We start from the raw sequence: 21,393 nt of genomic DNA, 5'->3' as shown, positions 1-21,393 counted from the left end.
ATAAATATATATATATATATCTAAATAGATATATATATATACAGATATATTTAGATATATATATAAAAATATATAGAAGAAATTGAAAATGAATATATATAAAATAAAGAACAAAGCTAAAAGGTGCAGAACAGAAGATAGAGCTGACAGATGCTAAATATTAAAAACAGTATATATTCTTTTAGTTACTGTTTTTATTATTTAGCATCTGTCAGCTCTATCTTCTGTTCTGCACCTGTTAGCTGTGTTCTTTATTTTCTAACAATTCAGTTTCAACTTCTTCAGTACATTTTTGCTGTTTTCAGCACTTATTTAGCATGCATATTGCATTTTAGCAGAACATGAAGCAGGTAAAGATAGTGCATAGATGGATGGATGTTTTTCTCTAGATTTTATATAATTACACTAATTATTATTAGAAGAATTATTATTATTATTAGAAACAGGTCTCTCTTGAAAATGAGTCTTTGTGACTCAGTGAGACTAACATGTATAAATAAAGGTTGAATGTATTATTATAGTTATTATATTCTCTAGAAATGATTGGGTCATTATTATTGTCATTATTATTATCATTATTGATATTATTACTTGTTAATTAATAATAACCTGATTTATTTAGAGAATCATAAGTTATTAAACAAAGACTCCATTTAAAACAATTATTTTGGATGGCCTTTTTACGTCTTGTTTAGTGTGACTGGGTGAGATGTTTTGAAACGTCCCTGTTCACACCCACTGTGGACTTTAAACAGGTGACAAAACCGAGGTCTTTTTAAATATTTATGGATCTATAAAACTTTTTCTCTCTCTCTAAACTATCGTAAGCATCTTATCTAAGTAAATAAGTGACTGATAACGCTCATTGTTTAGTTTGGAAATATGTGATGGACACAGGAAGGGAACTCGTAGTAGATCTATAAAACACTGGATAGGAATAATCGCGCCGTTCTGAACGGGCGCCATTTTGGTTATGCCTATCCAGTTTGTGTGTAAGTCAGCTCGGGGCGGCGGTGGTTGGTGGCATATTCGTGTGTGTCTGAAGGGTTTCATTGGAGATGAAGAAAGAAAGGGCAGTTTCGAGGAAGTGACGGACGACGGTCGGAAGACTGGTCAGAGGAAGTTTACTCGACAATGGTGCCGTGCTGCTGAACGAAACTTTTCCCTCCCGCGAGCAGCAGCGTGGATCCGGACGGACAGATCCAGCGGCGGAGGGTGCGTTTGTTTTCCGCCTCAGTAGCAGCGAGAAGGAATAACCTGAAGCTGGGAGAAAGAGCGGGTCGCAGAGGAATTTCACTCCCTACAACCAACCTCCCTTTCCCCTCTTTTCCCCGCGCCTCCTCCTCTGAACATCTTTTCTTTGGGATTAACCATGGGGAAGGAGCAGGAGCTTCTTGACGCGGCGCGCACCGGGAACCTGGCCGCGGTGGAGAAGCTTTTGTCCGGGAAGCGACAGTCCGCCGGCGGCTCGTCTGGCACCGCTGGAGGCGGCAACAGCGGCGCCTCCTCTCACCCGCTCTCCAGCCTGCTCAGGTAGGGCTCTGGGGAAAGACGAGCTGATTGACACAGACGAAACAAAAACAGCAGTCAGACACTACCGTTCCCGTCAGGCGTGATCCAATCATTCACTGTCGGGATTTAAAGCTCTCCAGTTCACTCAGTGATGTGTTTGCCAAACGAGCGCAGGAGCAGAGGCACGTTTCTTTGTTAGCTCCTCAACACTCATGGCTTTTATACAACTTAACATGAGGAACCTGGAATAAAACGGACTCAAACCACAACCTGGTTGGTAGGTGTGGGAACCTAAAGCTGCGGCTGGATTAACCTCTGATGTGGTTTTGCACATCTCATGTCAAGGCTACGATTATAATCTGCCGAGGCATCTGTCACCAGTGGTCCTCTGTTCAATCTTCTGTCAGCATAACGTTTATCTACAGGCAGCCCCCTGGACACCTGACTGACATGAGATTGGGGTCCTTCAGGGCTCGAGCTCTTAAATAGCAGTGGTCCATTTCCACTGTAGGACTTCATAACTTAGTGCAGATGTTGGTCTCATTGAAGAGCAGGAGGAAATGGAAACAGATGTGATAGGTCTGGGGTTTCATTCTGTCCTCCAGATGTTATCTCACTTGTGAGCTGACGGCGGTAGAATGGACTTTTGTTTGTGTTCCTGAACTGAAACAGGAGCTACATTGATTGGTCCACCCGCCTGTGGACCCACCACCCACAGTGGGGACTGGTTGTTTCAAGACTGGGTGACAGTTGTAGGTAGAGGCTCTGGCAGTCCGGCCACTGGCCTGAAACTACTTTGCTGGTGGAGAAGGAGCTCAAGCTTATGTGAAAGGTTAAAAGGTACAAATTGACCAACAGCATGGACTCTGGAACCAGTCTTCTGGAGGGTGGACTCGGGATCTGTTGTCCTAAGTGGAAGAGTTCATAAATGTCCTACACCATGTTTTTGTTAATTAGTAGGGGCAGATCAAAGTGAGAGGTTGATGGGTGAAGGAAGAGCAGAGCCAGGAGGTAAAACCGTCCATTTATCAACTGGTCTGTGTTCCAAACCTCACTGGTGGTCATGAGCTTTTGGTACTGGTACAAAGGATGAGATGACGAATACAAACAGGGTGACAAGTTTGGCTACAATGAAAAGAGACGGTTCAGGTAGATTTTGGGCATCTGGATCAGGACTTTGACGAGATCCCGTCCCACAGCTGACGCCTTGCTGTCCCTCCAAATGAGCCGGAGGTGGTAACTGTTAAGGGGCCGAGATGGTGTAGAGGCAGGGCAGCCGGCTTGGGACCCGAGAGTCCCAGGTTCGATCCCCAGTCACTGCACATCACGTGGCGTCTCTGGGCAGCACGTCTAATCCCCAAAAATGTCCCCCGGGCGCTTTCAATAGCTGCCCACTGCACCACCTGGTGGTGGATGGGTTAAATGCAGAGACTAATTTCGCCATTGTATGGAAACATACAGTGCTGACATTGTGATGACATTATTATTATTATTAACTGTTGGACTCAGATCTCTCCGTCAAATGTTCCTTGGATAAGTGAAGATGAATGGATTTGATGAGCATTTGGACACTTTTCTGTACATAACTTTAGGACCTACCACAAGTAGGAGCCTGTCGTTGATCAGTCTGCATGTCCATATTAGTCTGCTTCTAACAAATCTGCTAAACGTTCAAATAAAACTGGTCAGGGTGAAGTGCTGCGTGCGGCCTGCAGCACAACTTGTCACTCAAACAGTAGTCCCTCCATACTTTGTGGTTCGACTTTCACGGACTCACCGTTTCACAGGTTTTCAATGCAAGATCGTACGCGACATGCAGTTGTCAACTTTAATATTACTCACGTGGACGGTACTGGATAAAAAGTTTAACGGGAGCAAGATCCAAACAATAGGACTAAAAGCAAACAAACAACAACAAAAAAAATACTTTGGACAGGTGCCGCCATTTTGTAGTTTTCTTTCAAAAAGCCTACACTGTTACGCAAATCAAAAGAACTACACAACCCAGAAGCCAACAGTGCTTCCGGCCGCTTCTTTCTGCTAAAATTCAAAGAACAACAATAGAGGTAGAAAACACTAGCGGAGACACTCGGGGGTAAAAATAGTTTTGCAACGCAAAGTCAGAAGTAACGATCGATCTGTTAAACTCACAGAACTGAACTCATCCTTCAAGTTGTAGTATCTTCACTGGTGAGTACCCATATAAAATTGTGCGGTACTGTACAGTACATATACTTATGTTGTTAATGAGTTTAGAACACTGAAGAGTGTGGGAATGGTTTATAAAGCCTTAAAATATATAAATACTAAAATAAATATAGTGTTCCTACTTTGTGGATTTTCACCTATGGCGGGGGTGTCTTGCTGTATTGCACCACCCCAGGGTCCTGGTGCCAGCCAGCTTGGTCTGAGGGCCGGAGGTGCTGCCTTACTGTGTTACAGGGTGCACGCTGCAAAATGTGCTCTGTGTAATTGCATCAAACCGTCTAATGGCAAATCCAGTTCCACGTCACACAGTCCGGTCTGGATTTGTGTTTCGGTCTCAGACCTGAAGGGGCCCGTTGTGTCACCCGCTCTGTCTTGAGCAATCAACGATTGTGGCGGCTCTGGGAAATAATTGGCCCGGCCAGGCAGGAAATTCATGTTGCCTGTGAACACCTGAGCGTATTGGACTGTGAGACTACAGAGAGTACTGACCGCAGGGAAACCCCAGCGGGGGTGGTGGTGGTGGGGGTTTGCTGCTGCTGTGCATGACATTTGATGTAGTGTGCATAATAAAAGTGTCAATACTTCTACGGGTACTACAGTGCTGGAGGAGGCTTTGCATATAATGTGTTTCATTTGATGAAATCTATTTGCGACCTGTTCATCATCGTGCATTGTTGGAAAGTGTTGGCTTTTAATCCCGTCCAAGGAGATTTTCTTGAGCGTAGGATTTTAAAACAGCATAAAAATAAACCTTAGCTGCGACTCTAACTTCCCTTTGTGTATGAAACTTAACAGTTCACGCTGTTTTGAACTCGAACGCTCATTTTAAAAGACTCAGCGTTGCTGTTTAGAGCCGTTTTTATGCCTTGTGTGCAGAGATCACGCTCACGTCCTGTTTGCCGTACGGACGTTTCCCCGGCTTTGTGCTGCGTTACCCGCCGAGCCCGAGCGCTGAAGGTGTGCTGCGAGCGTTTCCACCAGATTGTTGTCGTTCTTTCCCTGGAATGGGCTGCGTGTTAAGACTTGCAGTGTTTTTGTAAGCGGCCCGTTGTGCAGCTCTGCTCTCAGTCTTTCCCAGGAGGCCTCATCTCATCCCAGCCGTTGCCATGGGACGACACTGACCCTCGTTTAACAGCGGCGTCGCCCCGAACATTCGTTCTGCTGGACAGAATAATAATTTGCCATTATTTATCCTCCAATAATAATGGCAAAGCTCACTTTTAATTGTGCAGTTTTATTATCTCTTTTAGGGAATGCTTTTTACCGCTTGCCACTGAAGGCAACAATGTTTTTGCCTATATATGTGCGTGTGTGCTCATTTGTCTGTCTGTTAGCAAAATATTTCATTATGCGGTGCACACATTTTAATGAAACTCACAGGAACCAGTCATTAGATCCATATCTAAAACGGTTTAACTTTTGGAGTGAATCCCAGTCACGAAAGCTGCCACAGCTAAGCTAACCTTAGTAAATAAAAAATGGCTTTAACTCTAGCAGTTTTATAGATATTGAGCTAAAACGTGTTGTGAGCTGAGCGGTATGCCCCACACATAACTGCTAACAGGCGCTAAAAGATTTGTTTTTTAAACTTTGCTCTTAACCTTGGCATTAGTCTCATCTTGTCTGTTAGCAAAATATCTTATGAACCACTAAACACGTTTTAATGAAACTCTCAGAATGTAATCAAGCAATGAACGTCCACAGCTGATTAGTTTTTGGAGTGACCTAAATTTAAGATGGCTACCTCAACCAACAATTTCTTTAACACATAAATGTCTACCTCAGTCAGTCTTACAGGTGTTGAGCTGAAAGTGGGCGTGGTAGAAGTTGACAGTCGTTTATTTACAGCAGATACTATAAGCTCCACTCTTGCGCAACATCTTTGCTTAAACTTTTGCCATTTGCAGATTTGAGTAACAGAAAGTAATAATCAATATACGATGTCCATTTTACCAGAAGTGCTTCTCATCTTGTGATGATCTCGGTTTAAATCTTTGTCATGAAATGCAGAGGACGACAGGCTAGTCCTTTAATCTTCTTTGTTTTTATCCTCCTTATTTTTGCCTGGGGAGGCGTCCCCTCCCTGCTTTTTGTCCCACACTGTCCTAACCCAGGCAGCTTCAGCCAGATCTGAGGTAGGACAAGTCCCTGACAGGGACAGCTCCTGTCCACTGAGGGGAAATCAAGCGAGGAGTCCTGGACAGACTCTCTGAGAGCTTGACCAGATGAGGTGTCGTCTCCCAGCTTCACCGTCATATTTTTTGTCTCGCTGACGAAAAGCCTGGAAGGGTGTTTTTCATATTTATATCAGCCTTTACAAGTCCGTTCCGGGGCTTCTTTATACTTTTTTAGTTGTCCAAAGAAAATTGAGCTGTCATTTGTGTAGAACTGGACCTCCTATTAAGAGAAGCATAATGATTTAAAATGCCACAGCAGAAGCATTGAAGCTCTTTTTATTAGACTGAGTTTGCTGCAGCGCCTCAGTCTTTTGGGTAAAACACGAAACTTTTCAACAAAGACGAAGCTGTTCAGAGCACCTGCCTTGTTAGATTCACCCATTTTTAACGTTTTTGTCGCTTTTTTCATATATACCAAAAACGCCATAACAAAACAAAAAAAAAAAAGCATCTAAATGGGCAGCTCGTTTGGAAACGATTGTTTTTTTTTTGTTTGCAGTTAATCATAGAGCAAAGACAAAATTCGCAAAGAAAATCTTAAAAACTTCCACGTGAACTACAATGTGCTGGTGCAGATTTTCAGTCATCCAGGATATGGCACATTTGGCTTTGGACATACGTCACAGCAAAAACATCTTTTACATTTTAAGTGGGTCACAAACTCTTAAACATTACTTGACTAAACTGGCATTTTGATATCTTAAATAATTTTTACACAGTCACAGTGTTTACTTGTATTTATGTATTTTAGTATGACTAATAGACTATTGAGGTGTCTAAACTTGTCAATTTTTTGCAAACTTAATCTTCTTGTAGCGTTTATCCATAAAAGCCAAGGCGTTTTTGATTCATTCACACAGCGGGTCTCTCATATCTATAGGCCTCTCAGTTTTTTCCCAAATCCTCCCAGAGCTCAGAGGGTGCACAACTGGACACTCATTGACTTCACTTCATTCAACCTTTATTTATACAAGTTAGTCTCATTGAGCCTCGAGGACTCATTTACACGAGAGACCTGTTTCAGACAAACGCAGAATGAGGTACAGACAACAATAGACAATCATGTAAAAGCATATAAAATGACAAGTAAATAGAAGAAAGGAAATAAAAATGAATAAAAAAACAGCTACATTATAAAGTGATAAAAATACTAAAAACAGGAACGTGTCTGCGTTGGTTTTTGTCATGAACTTAGCAGTTGTTTAAAATCCCTCAGAGACGTCAAGTTCGAGAGCTTCAGATCTTTTTGTAAGATATTCCAGGAAACAGGAGCGGAGTAGGAGAAGGCCCTCTTGCCTAGTTCAGTCCTCACTGAGGGAACACTGCAGGTAATAATGTCCTGAGAGCGCACGCTGTAACTGCACTCATGCACTGGCGTGTAGGAGGAGATGTATGAAGGCAGCAGACCAACAAGTGATTTAAAGATGAAAATGCACCAGTGAGAGAGCCTGCGTGAAGTTAATGATGTCCAGTTAACCAGTGAATACAGGGTGCAGTGGTTGGTACGGTAGTTACAGCCAGTTATGAATCTTAGCGCATCATGATAGACAGCATCCAACATCTGCAGGGTTCTTGTAGGAGCGTTCATGTAAATAATGTCACCGTAATCAATGGAGGGAAGGAAAGTCACAGTTACAAGGTGTTTCCTAGCGTTCAGTTAAACAGGATCTATTTCTGAAAAAAAAAAAAAACAGTTTTACTTTCAATTTATTTCCCAAGTTTTCAACATAAGGCTTAAAAGAGAGATGCAAATCGACCAAGATACCCAAGTATTGATAAGAGTCGACAAACTCAGTAGGAACACCATTTGTAGATAAAAAGATAGAAGGAAGGGCTACTAACTACCTGTTTGAAAACAACATTCCTCTGGTTTTATCTGCGTTTAGCACCAGTTTGAAACTGAACAAATCTGACTGGATGATGTCGAGTCAGAGCTGGAAAACCTTAGCAACTGTTTTAGCTCGACAATAAACAACTGTGTCGTCAGCATAGAAATGTAAGGATGCATCAGGGCTGATCTGAGATTGTGAAAAGGTTAAGTCCTAAGACTGAGCCTTGTGGTACACCATTGTTGACAGTTAGATAGCTGGAAGATGTACCATTATGTTGAACACATTGCCTCCGATCTGTGAGACACCTTAGAGAACCAACCAATGGTGTGATCTGAGAAACTAATTTCTGAGAGCTTATGACATAATATGTCATGGTCCACAGTGTCATCAGCTTTAGACAGGTCTAAGAAAAGTGCAGCAATTGTATTTGAATTCAGAACGTTCTCTTCAAAAATGGAACTGAAGCGTTGAACTTTCATACCTCCTACATAAAACACTATAGACTTAAAAACTGACATGTGACCATCAAGTGTTTCTGTCCATGAGGATTCAGATATGTTTTACTTATAATGTACATGTAATTTCCATACAGTGATATTCAGGGGGAAAGAAACAGCCTTTTTAAACAATACTTTCTCTCCAACATGTTATTTTTTTTAAAAGTGTCTTTTAGTTTGATGACTTGGTTAGCATTTTGCGAGGCTTGTGCACAGCTCCAGATCGTCCCGTCTCATTTATAAAGAGAATGTGTGGCTCATCCCAGGCAGACCCATGCTGTCAGCTGAGAGAATATCTGCTGCTTGACAAATCACACATACTGTAAGTCTGGGGAGAAAAACAACATCACCTGACATTTCTTTTTATTAGGACCTGTGTGTTTCTGTGTGTGTCCTAATGACAGCTCCACAGCCTGGTGCTGACACTCCGAATCCTCAGCTGTGACTCCAAGAAGTTCAAAGTTCATGCACACAGTAGGTGCTAACAAGTCACTTTGTACTATCCCCAGAGAGGTGCTTGAGATGAGATTAGCCCACACGAGCGTAAAAATGGGAACAACTGTGTGCACGGTGGCCACTAAACCTCATTTGTTCACCTCTGAGCTGAACCCGGCAGGGAGCAGGGGATGCTGGGAAATCTGACACGGCCGTGTTAGCATTCCAGGAGCATCCGAGTTCGGGATGCGCTGCACTTCCTGCTAAGTTTACAGCTCACGTTTGAGTGGTCTCATGCAGGAAGCCGTGATGAATTCCTCATATGTGCAGCCATCTTCATGGGGGTGGGCTATAAATAGATTTCATCCAAGTGGGTCAGAGTTGTGATTAGTTTGTTTGGAGGGGAGCTCTTTTGAAGTTGTCTGCCATAAGACGACGTTATCTTTGAATATGCAAAGCAGCGCTATCGACAGGATTCGGGATGAATTCTTTTTAAGCACTGAAGATGCAACGTTGTTAGTTTGCAAGAGAGAAAAAAAGCTTCTGCTCGGGTTTTGTTTGTCGATGCTTCCTGTTTTGAAAGAGAAAGAAAGTTAGGAGAGAAGTATTGCACCACACACGAATAATAGCTGCTAGACTAGTTTTTATCTCCTGCCAGAAGCTCATGACAAATAAATCTTTTTCTGGAAGGAATGCACGTCGCCCATTTCCTTTCATGACAGATTAATTTCAACTAAAATCACATTATGAGGAGAAATGATGTGGTTGTGGTTGTCACAAGGTGTGTTAGCTCTAGAATACAAGTTGATGATGACCCTCAGCTACTACCACATCAAATATTATCTCAATATTCGTAAAAGTGGCAAAGTTATAGACGTTTACATGTTTGCTAAGATCCATTAGCTGGGGCAGCTATCTTAAAATGGAGCCATTCCAAAAGTTAATTGTAGACGTATGATCGGTACGTTACTTTCTGAAAGTTTCATTAAAATTGGTCCAATGGTTCATTAGATATTTTACTAACAGACACCCAGGGTTGACGTCACCAGTTAATGCCATATTTTAGGCAACAATGTCATGCTATATGTGTGAAACATATCTTAGCTGCTACTACACAACATTTGACCTCAGTACCTGTAAAATTGAGTTATAGCAGATTCTGTGTTTCCAGAGGTCAGTTGGGTGTGGTGTCCATCTTAAATTGGTTTGACTATAAACGGTATTCAGTTATAGACATGCATCCAATAAAATTATTTCTAAAAGTGCCATTAAAATCTAACCAGTGGTTTACGAGATATTTTGCTAACAGACAAATGCGCACTTGTGCACATACACAGACATGGACATAAACATTATAGCCCTTTCATCTTTGATGGTGGGTAATTATTATTTATTTTAAGTCAGACATTTTGATCCGATTCTTTTTTTTAAGGAATCTCCTTTTTATTTCCAGCTCCTGAGCTTCGGCTGACCTCCACTCGTTCCTCACATGTTGATTCAATCACATGTTCTCTTCATGTTGACGCAGTAAACAAGGTTGCTTAACTTGTTTTTCCCAAACCTTCCAAATTTATATTGTCTGTTTGTGCAAACTACACAACAAAACAACTCTAGAATAATTCAGTATAAGTGTCAAATTAGCATTAGATTGAATCGGACGTTCATATTTTTGCACGCACACACGCACGCACGCACACACACACACACACACACGCACACACACTTACATTTAAAGCAAGGAATTGAAACCACTCACAAAAATAGCTTTTTAGAACTTGAAGTCTGAATGTTGCTGACGAGCCTAATGGACAAGCTGAGCCTTCAAAAACATGTTTTTATTTTTATAATTATAAAATGTAAAAGTTCTGTTAAAGGTCGGGTTGTCATCAGACTGACAGCTCGCTGCGTTTCAGTATATCTGAGTTCATCTCTCATGTGACGACGAGCTGTGAATAACTTCAGTCACGTCAAATCAACGAGGGAAATTATGACTGTTTGTTTTATTTATTTATTTTATACACCTATCTTACATTTTTATATTTTCCCCCTTTTGATTATCCTCAAAAAAAAAATGTGTCAGCCACCAACATACTTTTGCTAATCCTGTTGACTGTGCCAGTTCCCACGGCCCGCCCTGATCCCAGTTAAGCGTGTGCAGCGTTCACACCTCCTGCTGCAACAACAGATGCACGGCGACATACTCACTGTGGAGTTACGAGTGTTTTACATCTAAGTTTTTACATCATCAGGAAACAACTAAAATGTTCTGGTGTTTATTAATAAGTTAAAGAAAACTATTCAAATTGATGTAGCAAAAAAAAAAAAAAATCGCAACTGATTCCGTTATGTTGACATTTATTGAAAACAATTTAAGGTAAAATAGAGAAGCTTTGTGTGTGAAGAATGAAGTTCACCTTTGCTGCTTTCGTAGGGTTTAGGAGCTGCTGATCATGTGCACTTTGTATAACTGATCATCATCAGCTCCATAAAAGCAGAAGTTTTGACAGTTTGCTGCTCTGGAGCATACAGGTGTGTGTTAACACAATGCCAAGGTGGACGTACATCAGCAATGACTTTAGCGAAGCAACTGTTGTTGTTTATCAATCTGGAAAGGGTTAAAGATAATTTGAAGTCCTTCGACTGAGATTTTTTTTTTTTTTTTCCGCAAAGTAAAAACATTTATGACAATCTTTTTAGGAGTGGCTGTCTCATCAATTTGATGTGTCCCACCACGTTCCCTGAGGTCAGCGGACCAGTTGCTCCTCACAGTTCCAGGAACTCGTCTTAAGCGCAGAGGTGACGGGGCCTTCTCTGTAGCAGGACCAAGACTCTGGAACGAGTTGCCTCTGCTTGTCAGACAGGCCCCCTCCCTCTCGGTTTTCAAGTCCCGTTTAAAAACTCACTACTATTCAGTAGCTTTCAACACCAGATGATCTGTGTTTTGATCCTGTATGCTCCACACTGGTTTGTTGTCATTATCTGCATCATTTTTATGTCTATATTCTGATTTACCTCATTTTGTATTTTGCTTCGTGCGTTACCTGTTGTTTTTTCTATACAGCACTTTGGTTGGCCTTGTAGCTGTTTTAAGTGCTCTATAAATAAAGTGGTATGGTATGGTATGGTATGATATCAATTTCACCCCAAGTTTGGAAGTTCTATTAGGGCTGGACGATATCTCGATATTTTAAAAATATTGAGAAATCACGCAGCTCTAAGTTCTGTGCTCAGATAAAAACCCAGGAGCTCCACCTCAGACTCTACAGGCCTCATTTAGCAGGTTAAAGGTTAACGTTCGGGACAGTACAGTCATTAAAATGCAAACTAACATGGCAGCACGACTTAGGTTTGTAAAGTTGCGTCTGATTGAACCACAAGACGTTTGGAACAAGGCCCTTTGGAAAGATGTTTACTGAACATGCACAGCAGCTCGTTTAGAGAAAACCAAACACCTCTGCCAAACACGGTGGTGGAAGGGGGATGATTTGGGCTTGGTCTGGGCACCTTGCAGTCAGTCATTCTATCAAGGACTTCCCTGTAGACCAAGGTCATTGAGTCGAATGGGAGGCTATATGTGCAAACAGCTGAAGCTTGGACCAAAGTGGGCCATGATGCAACAGAACAATCATCTCAAACGCAGCAGCAAATCTCCAACAGAATGAGTGCAAAACAAAAGAACCAAGGTGTGTTACTGGTCCTGTCACAGTCCAGACCTCAGCTCGACTGAAATGCTTTGGTGGGACCTCAAGAAAGCTGCAGAAACTGACACCTTTAAACCTCAAGCAATGTTATAAAAAAGAAGAGTAGGGCAAAATTCCTCCACAACCATAGAAGAGACTAGGAATGTGCGATATAAACGGTACACGGTAGAAACGATAGACATTTAGCCTACGATAGAGATCTGTCTTCTATCGTGATAGGAATTTTATGCCATATCGCACATCCCTATAAGAGACTGATAAACTCATACACAAGCTGCTATAGGAGGTTTTACTAGCTGCTGAATCATGGGATGTGCTTCGTTTTTCCAAACACATTTCCGTTTTGGCTCTTTTGGTTTAATAAATAAGGACCACCCAACTACTGAAAAAAGGTAGACTTTGATTTTCTCACGACTGTGGTTTCTCATTGATTTTATGTTACATTTTGCACATCAGTCAGCCTACCGCATTGATCCAGATTATAAATGCAATGAATTTCCAGGGATAAATCTCTCCTTTTTTTTTTTCCAGCGATGACAGTTTGTCATTTAGAGCTTAGAAAATATCTCTTTGCAGTTATTGACGAGACTGACTTAGTACAGACAATCACCGTCATTGTTCCTTTGGGATTCATGGTATCAACAAAATAGTTCTCTAACCTTTTCTAATAAATGACCACATGACTGAGTTATTCTCAGCAGAAGTAGTTTTGTGATACAGCGACTATGGACTGTGTCATGTGTGCTGCATGTGTTTCTTCTAGCATTAGCCAAAGAGGGTACCTTCCTTCTCACCCCGCCAAATCTGTCTTTAAAATAAAAAAAAATAAAAAAAATCAATTTTAGGTTATGTTGTACTGTGCAAAAAACTATTTGGCTCTAATTTAAAGACAAAAACCACCTCAGTGTCAAGCTTCATAAGTTTTATCACTATAACCACATTTTCACTGGTGAACGTTTGAAAATTTGTACTTGTTGCTAAAACTACTTGAATATTTTAAATGACATGATCGGTAAAGGCACATGCAAACTAAACAATGAACAGAATCGATACAAAAACTTTTTTTTATATGTGATTGTTAAATTTAATTCACAATAAAAGTTGCAACTCATTCAAAACAAACAAAAAGCCGCACTTTTTCATACCAAGTGACTCTGAAAATAGACTTTGGAGAAAAAAAATTGTCCATGGTTTCAAACGATTGATTTTACATATTTAATTGTATAATTTGTGATGTTATTCAAATGTTAAATGTATTGCTGTTAATAACAACAAATCATAAACCCTAATCCCACTAAAGAATCATAATTTTAGGGGAAATGCTGTGTATAAATTATGGCCTTGGCTTTTTGCTTTTAACAGTTTTAGTTTTTGATGGCAACTCTTGCTCTTTTTATCTTTTTTATCAAGTGCAGTCTGCAGTAAGGGGTCTGGAAATGAAGTCAGATCCAGCAGAGTCATATTTGAGATGCAAAGCCAGTGAGATTTGCTTGTTGTTTATTGCATCATAAAATACTCTATCACATGAAGAAGGAAAGTGATATTTTGCCATATTCATATATTATCTCTTCTCCAGTCCTCAGCAGGGAACACTGGGAGACTATTCAGTCTGCACTGACATTAAGATGTTCAGGGTACATTTTTTGCCAGCAGGGTATCTGGTTTCAACACCTGCTAGCTGCATAATGAAGCCAATTTTTCCCAACAGTGGCTGACATGAGCCAGTCACCGCTGAGCCTGGTGCCTTGGGGCAGACTAGTTCCTGGCAGTGTGGTCACTATGCTAATAGGTTGCTGGAGAAATGTGTTTATTTGACACTCATACTCACCTGGGTTCCCATTTCCTTTAGGGCACTATTGAACTGTACTGTGGCACCTTTCCCCCAGAGGCTTCATAAATAAACACTTGGTTATGTGTTTTAGCTTTGGGGTGAAGAAAATTTCTTGTGGATTGTGAGTTGCTCATGTGAGCAAAATAAAATCATATATGTATGTACACATGTATGCATGTATGTGTGTATGTGTATGTATGTATGTATGTATGTATGTATGTATGTATAAGACTCAGACTGATATGGCTATAGATAATGGGCAACTACGAAATGGCGCATTGCATTCTGGGTAGCGGCCACCATGTTTTAGGACATGCAAAACACGAGCAACCGAACACAAATGAACCGTGCGAAAAGCAAGCACAAGATTCTGTATTGTGAAAAGCTAAACAGAGGTGCACAGGAGCTCTACATTGATAAAATAAGGGTAGTTAATGGGCTTGATCCTTACGAACACCGTGCGTGGACAAGATTTGAACGAGCTACCGCCGTTAACGTTTCCAGATTTGTTTAGCTACCTTGTTTGTGGAGTAAGCGCTTGCACGTTCGAGCAGTTCAGGAATTATAAATCTCTCGAAGCTCACCTTCAATTTACTAATGGATGGGTGCAGGACCTGCAGATTTTCAGCGTCAATGACCAGAAAACCGTAGTTCTCACAAAGGTAGGTGCACACACCACACACACACACATCTCTCAACTTACAGAGACTAAAAACTGAATCACGTTTGGTCATTGCACCTTCAAAACACAATTGTTACATGTTGTTTATGGTGACTAGTGTTAAACTGTAAGACTATTCAGATTCTTATTCTCGTACATTATTGTATTTCACTTAGACAACACTGGATAACATTTACCTTCACTAAGTGTAGTCTCTACACAAAACAGTAATGTGACATGTTGTGTCTAGTGATTAGTGTAAAACATTGTGGTTTGTTTTTTTATTGTTTTCATTATTTGTTATTATTATTATTACTGTAGTATTAATTTTACACATTTTGTCTTAGGTTTTGCATTTTCAGCACTTCAATGAACCTCTGCCTAAACCATGGGTGATCATCAGTTCCAGTGGCCAAGTGGACCGTGCACACTGCACATGCATGCCTGGCAGACAGAAGAATAAAATCAAACTATGGCACATTTGCAAAGGGCCTGAAGAGCAGGATGACATGGTTGCCTGTGATAATGAAAACTTTGCAGTTCAATGGTTTCACTTCAGGTGTGTAGGACTCAGTCAGGCACCTTCAGCGAGTGAGCCGTGGTTCTGTGACACTTGCACTATGACGTACTGACGTCAGTGACCTTACACTGCCACTTTACCAGTTTTAATCTGCACTGCAGGGATTGTTTACAGTTGAATATTTAAGTATATCTGGTTACCTTTTGTATGCCTTTTTTACTTCCTCACTGTTGTTTACTGAAGTTTACATTACCGGTTTTATCTGCACTACGATGGGTACTATAAGGTTTTCAGTGCAATATTAATTTCAGATTTTGTGTTAAAATACATTTTCCAATGTCTTTGTTTACACTGCCAATATGATATACAGTACTTGTTTACAATGCTCATTGTTGTGACACAAATAAAGACACTAAAAACTTTAATTATTCTTCCATCATTTATTCACAATATGCAAAATATGAAGGTTGCATGAGTTCATGTTCAGTTCACAAGGTTATTTATGACAGGCACGGGTTCTGGCTGTTCGTGACTGCCACTCTCAGCCTACTTTCTAGTGATTTTTTTCTGGCATGGAGGAGCAGTGTTGACATGCCTGAGGGTTCGCCAGTGACGTTTGTGCGTGTTTAGCGCCCATGCATATTATGCACATTGGGTGAGGGTCCCTGCCCGAAATGGAGGCCCCGCATGACGAGGGGCACGGGCAGGATACAGCCCCTTTAGCCTTAGGTTCCGACCCTTTGGTGGGTGTGGGTGCTGTAGCCATAATGATAAAGGAACTAGTTTGCCGTGACACGTTAACTGTTTGTCGCTAAAGCTAGCCGCGGGGTTAAAACTGGGCTAACAGCTAGGCTAAAAAACGCTCGTCATAACATGTTAGCTGTAATGGAAAACCCCTAAAAGTACCAAGCTAATGCTACCTCTAAGGAAAGCTAGCTCGCCTTGACGTGTTAGCTTGCCTTACACTTGTAACCACTCGATTAGTTAAAACTGAGCGGTGGGAACAGCTCGCCTTGACGCGGTCACCGTTCCCAAATGTAACTGTTACTTCTTGCAAAACACCAATTACTCAACACGGTTCGAGCTGACGCCAGAAACTGCGTTCGCCACATACTCCTTTACGGGATGCCTGGGAACTGTTTAGCAGCTAACCTAGCTAGCCTGACTGTGCTGAGGGAGCTTGTTGTAGTTTTTCACGGGAAGAAAGCTAGAATGAGTAGGAGGTGGTCTGTTGACTGTGGTGTCATGGTGGGGGCGGAGCCCTGAGCACAGCTAAATCGGTCTGTCTTTGGCAGACGTAATGTCATTGGAGCTTCCATAGATGGTCACGCTGGAGCGTTTTCCATAGTGAAACACCGAACGAAGTTAGAAAAAGAACAACACTGGGGAGCATATTAGTCAAAGCACAGCACACAGTCACAATTTTGTCTAGTAAAATCATGTCCTCATCTTCACAAGGGAGCACCATGCTCATGGGTATGTTCCCCCATAGTATGGTGTATTTGGTGCGTACACATCCAATCACCTTCTTTACATGGACCCTAAGGTGAGCTATCTTCTGTGTCTCCTCAACATATTTTGTATCCAACTGGCAGCATCCTCTTGTAAATGCTGGGAATTTTACCTCTGCACACATTAGCCCAACATTGTCCCTGATGTCAAATCCACGATCAGCCAAAACCAAGTCTCCAGGTGTTAATTCTTTTAGAAGGCCACAGTTTTCAGTCAAATGCTTGCCGCTTGACTTGGAACCCAGTCAGGATGACACTCAAGAAATTCATAAGCTGGTTTGCCTGAAAAAGAGAGAGAATTTGGATTATTTATGTAGCTCTGCAGCTTGTGTAACGTTAGCAAGCTAGCTGCTGATACTAAGCCAGCTAGCAACAAGTCAACAACTCTAATCACCATATACACTGTAATTAATCCCCACATAGTACTGAAACTAGGGATTGGGCCGATCTGGTATCGTATCAGGTACCGATACCAGCATAATTTACGTATCAGATTTTTCTGATCCAACTTGCAGAGATTTCCGATCCATGATGCATGTCTGTGACTGGTGAAACTTCTCATGTGATTCCCTGCCAACTGCTCTGCACGTTCGCTTCAAACTGTGGAATGGATTTCTTGAACGGAGGCGTGTCTCATGAAATCCAGAGTAATAGGACCTGCCTCACATTCAGAAAATCCATTTCATAGTTTGCAGCCAGCTACAATGTGAGTAAATATGTGAGGACTGAGCAGCACTGTGGCTAGCAGCTAACCAACTTTTTATCGAAACGTCCGCTGTGTGAAAGTATTTTATACTAGAAATACCACAAAGCAAGACAGCAATGTGCAGTGTCTGCAGAACCACTGTACCAAGAGGAGGAAGTGCCGTCACAACCTACAATACAACAAACTTAATCAAATATAGCACCACATTAAACCACGGTAAAGGTAGTTTTCCGTTGGACATTCAAGCTTCGTGGCTTCAGCGGTGTGTTCTTCTCGTTCAGTCCGAAGCAGTCCGCCCGGCTCAGTCTGCATGTTTCAGAGGAGGGGCAGACTGAGTGCGGCTGACCGAAATCAGACTGCCTGCTTCGGACTGAACGAGAAGAACTCACCGCTGAAGCCACGGAGCTTGAATGTTTACTGAAAAGTTGCTAAACTTCATCGTAATTAATGACCAACGCTATCAAAGGATTATGCAGCTTGATACGTGCAGCCAAGATATAGTTTACCTTCTAGGTGATATTTATCAGTACATCAGTAGACAATCATAAAAGAGCATATGAATTGAAAATTACAAAAAAAAAAAAAAAAAAATATATATATATATATATATATATATATATAAATTTAACAAAACAACAACAGGTACATTATAAAGTGATGTAAAATACGAACGTGTTGGTTTATGCCATGAACTTAGCAGATGTTTAAAGCCATTTAATTTTAATTTTAATTTAATTCATTTATTCATTCATTTAAAAGAAACAAAGCAAATTAATCTAAAAAGAAAAAAAACCATTGAATAAAAAGGGTACAGAAAGAAGACAAAAAAGCTTATCTGCCCCTTATTGGAAAAAAAAAAAAAACACTTTAAACAAACAATCACTTAAATTAATCCCTTTAGTATCCACTTTAAAGCTAGGAATAAAAAAAAAACATGTTTTGTGTTAGCAAGAGTTAAAGCTAACTTTGAAACTTATCCAACATTAATAAAACTTACTTCAAGTTGCCTTTTTGGACATGCATGCATTCAACCTTTATTTAAACAGGTTAGTCCATTGAGCCACGAGGACTCATTTACAAGAGAGACCTGGAATATATGAATATATGTATGCATATATTTGTACAAATTGCCTGTAGAGAAGAGATTATTACAGTCTCATATAAAATCAATAAATGGTTGCTATTTTATTTTAACTTGTTAAAAATATTAAATTTGTACGCATCTTTTATGATTTTCTATTGTTGTCATTGTTGTCATCACTCGTTAAAAGTTAAGGTCTCTCTTGTAAATGAGTCCTCAAGGCTCAATGGGATTAACCTGTATAAATAAAGGTTGAATGAAACAATAATGATGATGATATCGGAACGGTATCAATATCGGCTGACACAGGACACACAGTTTTAGGTATCGGGATCGGATCAGAAGTAAAACAAATGTGGATCGGTTCATCCCTAACTGAAATATCATTTGATTAATCCTTACCTTTGTGAAAATGCCGTGAGTACACAAACATGTGTCGGGAAATATTACTGAAGGTGATGTTTGTTCCGTCTTACAGCTGAAACCCTCTTTGTTAGCTTGGCGACCTTTGTTCCACTGTGCTGTTTCCAAGCTGGAAAGTTGAAAAAACGCACTCCATTTGCGAGACGTTTCCCCCCACGATCGTGAGAACGATTGTGGCAGTTGATAACACAGCAATTCACCATTTCCTTGTTATTTCACTTATGATCATGTAAACAAAATCGCACCGCACACTTCCGTGTCCTAAACTCCCAAAATGCATTGCATTGTTCATGTCGGCTGACGTCACGATCCCGGACTCTTGCCGATACTGATATTGGGAGGAATGCCTGTGTACTATAATGCTAATGCCTCAGAATTTTTCTAACCGATATGATGGCTGAATTTTTATTTATTTTTGCATTGTCCACCTCCAAGAATCTAAGTAAACTACTTTTAAACTTATTTTAACACTTGAAGTCTTGAAACAGTTTTCCTAAACTGCGTTCAATTCAGTTTCAATTTCATTTCAGTTTATTTATATAGCGCCAAGTCACAACAGAAGTCATTTCAGGGCACTGAACTCACATTTTCTATCCACCACTATTCATCATAAAGTTAGTGTGGTACAAAAATATCAGTTAAATAAAGAAATGCCCTTCCCTTTTCATTGCTTAAACAGTCAGTCCCGTATGGTGAAGGCCTAATTGGTATTGCCTACAGCAGCAGTTTTTTTTTTCAGAGATGTAAAAATTTCAGAGAAATGCATTTCATTGAGGACAACAAAGATAACGTTACTAACACTGATATGTTTTACCTCTACATTAAATGTATTCAATTTGATTCAGTTCAGTTTATATAGCGCCAAGTCACAACAGACGTTGCTTCAGGGCACTGTACAAAAACATTCACATACATAAAAAGCCATATAATAAAGTTATCTATCTAAGGAAGCCCGCAGATAGAGTTGAATCTTCATCTGAATCTGTATTGTTCTGGCTAAAGTTTTACAAGGCAATAGCTTATGCTAGGTTAACTAAACGTTAGCTTGCTAACTTGAGAGGCACATAGCTAATAACAAGCTGGTTGGAGGATTGAAGATAATTTTTTATTGTTCATTTTTTGGTTTATTTTACAGCTCAGTTAAAATGAACTTAACAGGCTCTGTTTCTGGTTCAGCAAAATATGTTAATGCAGTATTGCTGACTGCTTCGGCTGTGCTTAAAGTGAAACTTAAAGTGCATGGCCATGACTTGAAAGTAGTCTGCATGTGTCCTCTGCTGAATACATTGTATAATTAAGCTTTTTGCCAGTAAGGACACGGCTTGTTTCCAGTGTTTATATCTGCACATAATGGGCCAATTGTCACAATACAGATATGTCCCCAAATGCATATCGGCGTAAAATATTGGCCTTACCGATATATCGGTCGGGCTTTAATATATGTATCTGTCTACCTAGCAGCCAACGCTATAAACAACTCTGACTTCATGTTTTTAATAATGTGCTTTTTTCATCCTTTACTCATGTAGCGCTAATTGATGCACAAGCATCAGCACAACAATAAACTGTTTTAATGAGTGATAATCTCAGCTGCCGCTTCACAGTTTAGGACAATGCCTGTTTTTAGTTTTTCTCTAAAAAATGACTGCGTCAACAAGGTTGGAACATGCAGTGAAATAAACTTCACTCACTTCAGTTTCTACAGTTTGAAAGTCTTTAATGAAACAGAAGCTGTGGGTACAGAAACGTGCTGCTGCTTATTCTGCTGGCCAAGAATCCTTACATTTACATTCCTTTATTTTTACTGCGCCAGTGACTCAACATTGAGGGAGCTGCTCGTATTCTGACAGTAAAGAGTTGAGCTCATCCGTAACCATAGTTTCCTCTTTTTAATCCTTTCACAATAAACTAGAATGACAGAATCAGACACTGGGGCTGTTTCTTTTTAGCTTTTCTTTTTTTTAATTCTTTCTCCAGGAATGGTGACGGAAACAACTTGCTGTGTCACTACCTGGTGTAAAAAAAGCAAAGACAGTGACGGTTGCTTTATTTTTTATTTTATTTTTTCATATTAATTAGACTTTGAGTATTTGAAAATTACTGCCATTCTTAAAACATTGAATATTCAAACATAAAAACCTTAACTTCCTGCAATTTAAGTTTACTGGTTTGAAATTTTAAGAAAACTGAACTTTAGCTTCTTCCGCAGTAATCTTTAGACAGAACGAGGAACACCATACCATACCATATCATACCATACCATACCATACCATACCATACCATACCATACCATACCAT

General features: G+C 40.4%; 1 protein-coding gene across 1 annotated transcript in view; it reads left to right on the top strand.

Annotated features, from left to right (window-relative positions):
• The first annotated feature begins 1,335 nt into the window (after positions 1–1,335).
• LOC119417533 (ankyrin repeat and SAM domain-containing protein 1A) overlaps positions 1,336–21,393 on the top strand; it is a 102,573-nt gene continuing 82,515 nt past the window's right edge. Inside the window, exon 1 of the mRNA XM_037684757.1 lies at positions 1,336–1,533. Within this exon, the coding sequence (XP_037540685.1) occupies positions 1,373–1,533 (161 nt within the window). The 5' untranslated portion in view covers positions 1,336–1,372. The remainder of the gene's footprint in view (positions 1,534–21,393) is intronic.

Source organism: Nematolebias whitei, chromosome 11 (genome assembly GCF_014905685.2).
Source record: "Nematolebias whitei isolate Nwh7 chromosome 11, NemWhi1, whole genome shotgun sequence".
Taxonomy (NCBI): Eukaryota; Metazoa; Chordata; class Actinopteri; order Cyprinodontiformes; family Rivulidae; genus Nematolebias; species Nematolebias whitei.
Note: the sequence above shows the minus strand (reverse complement) of the source record. Positions and strands in the feature narration are given on the sequence as shown.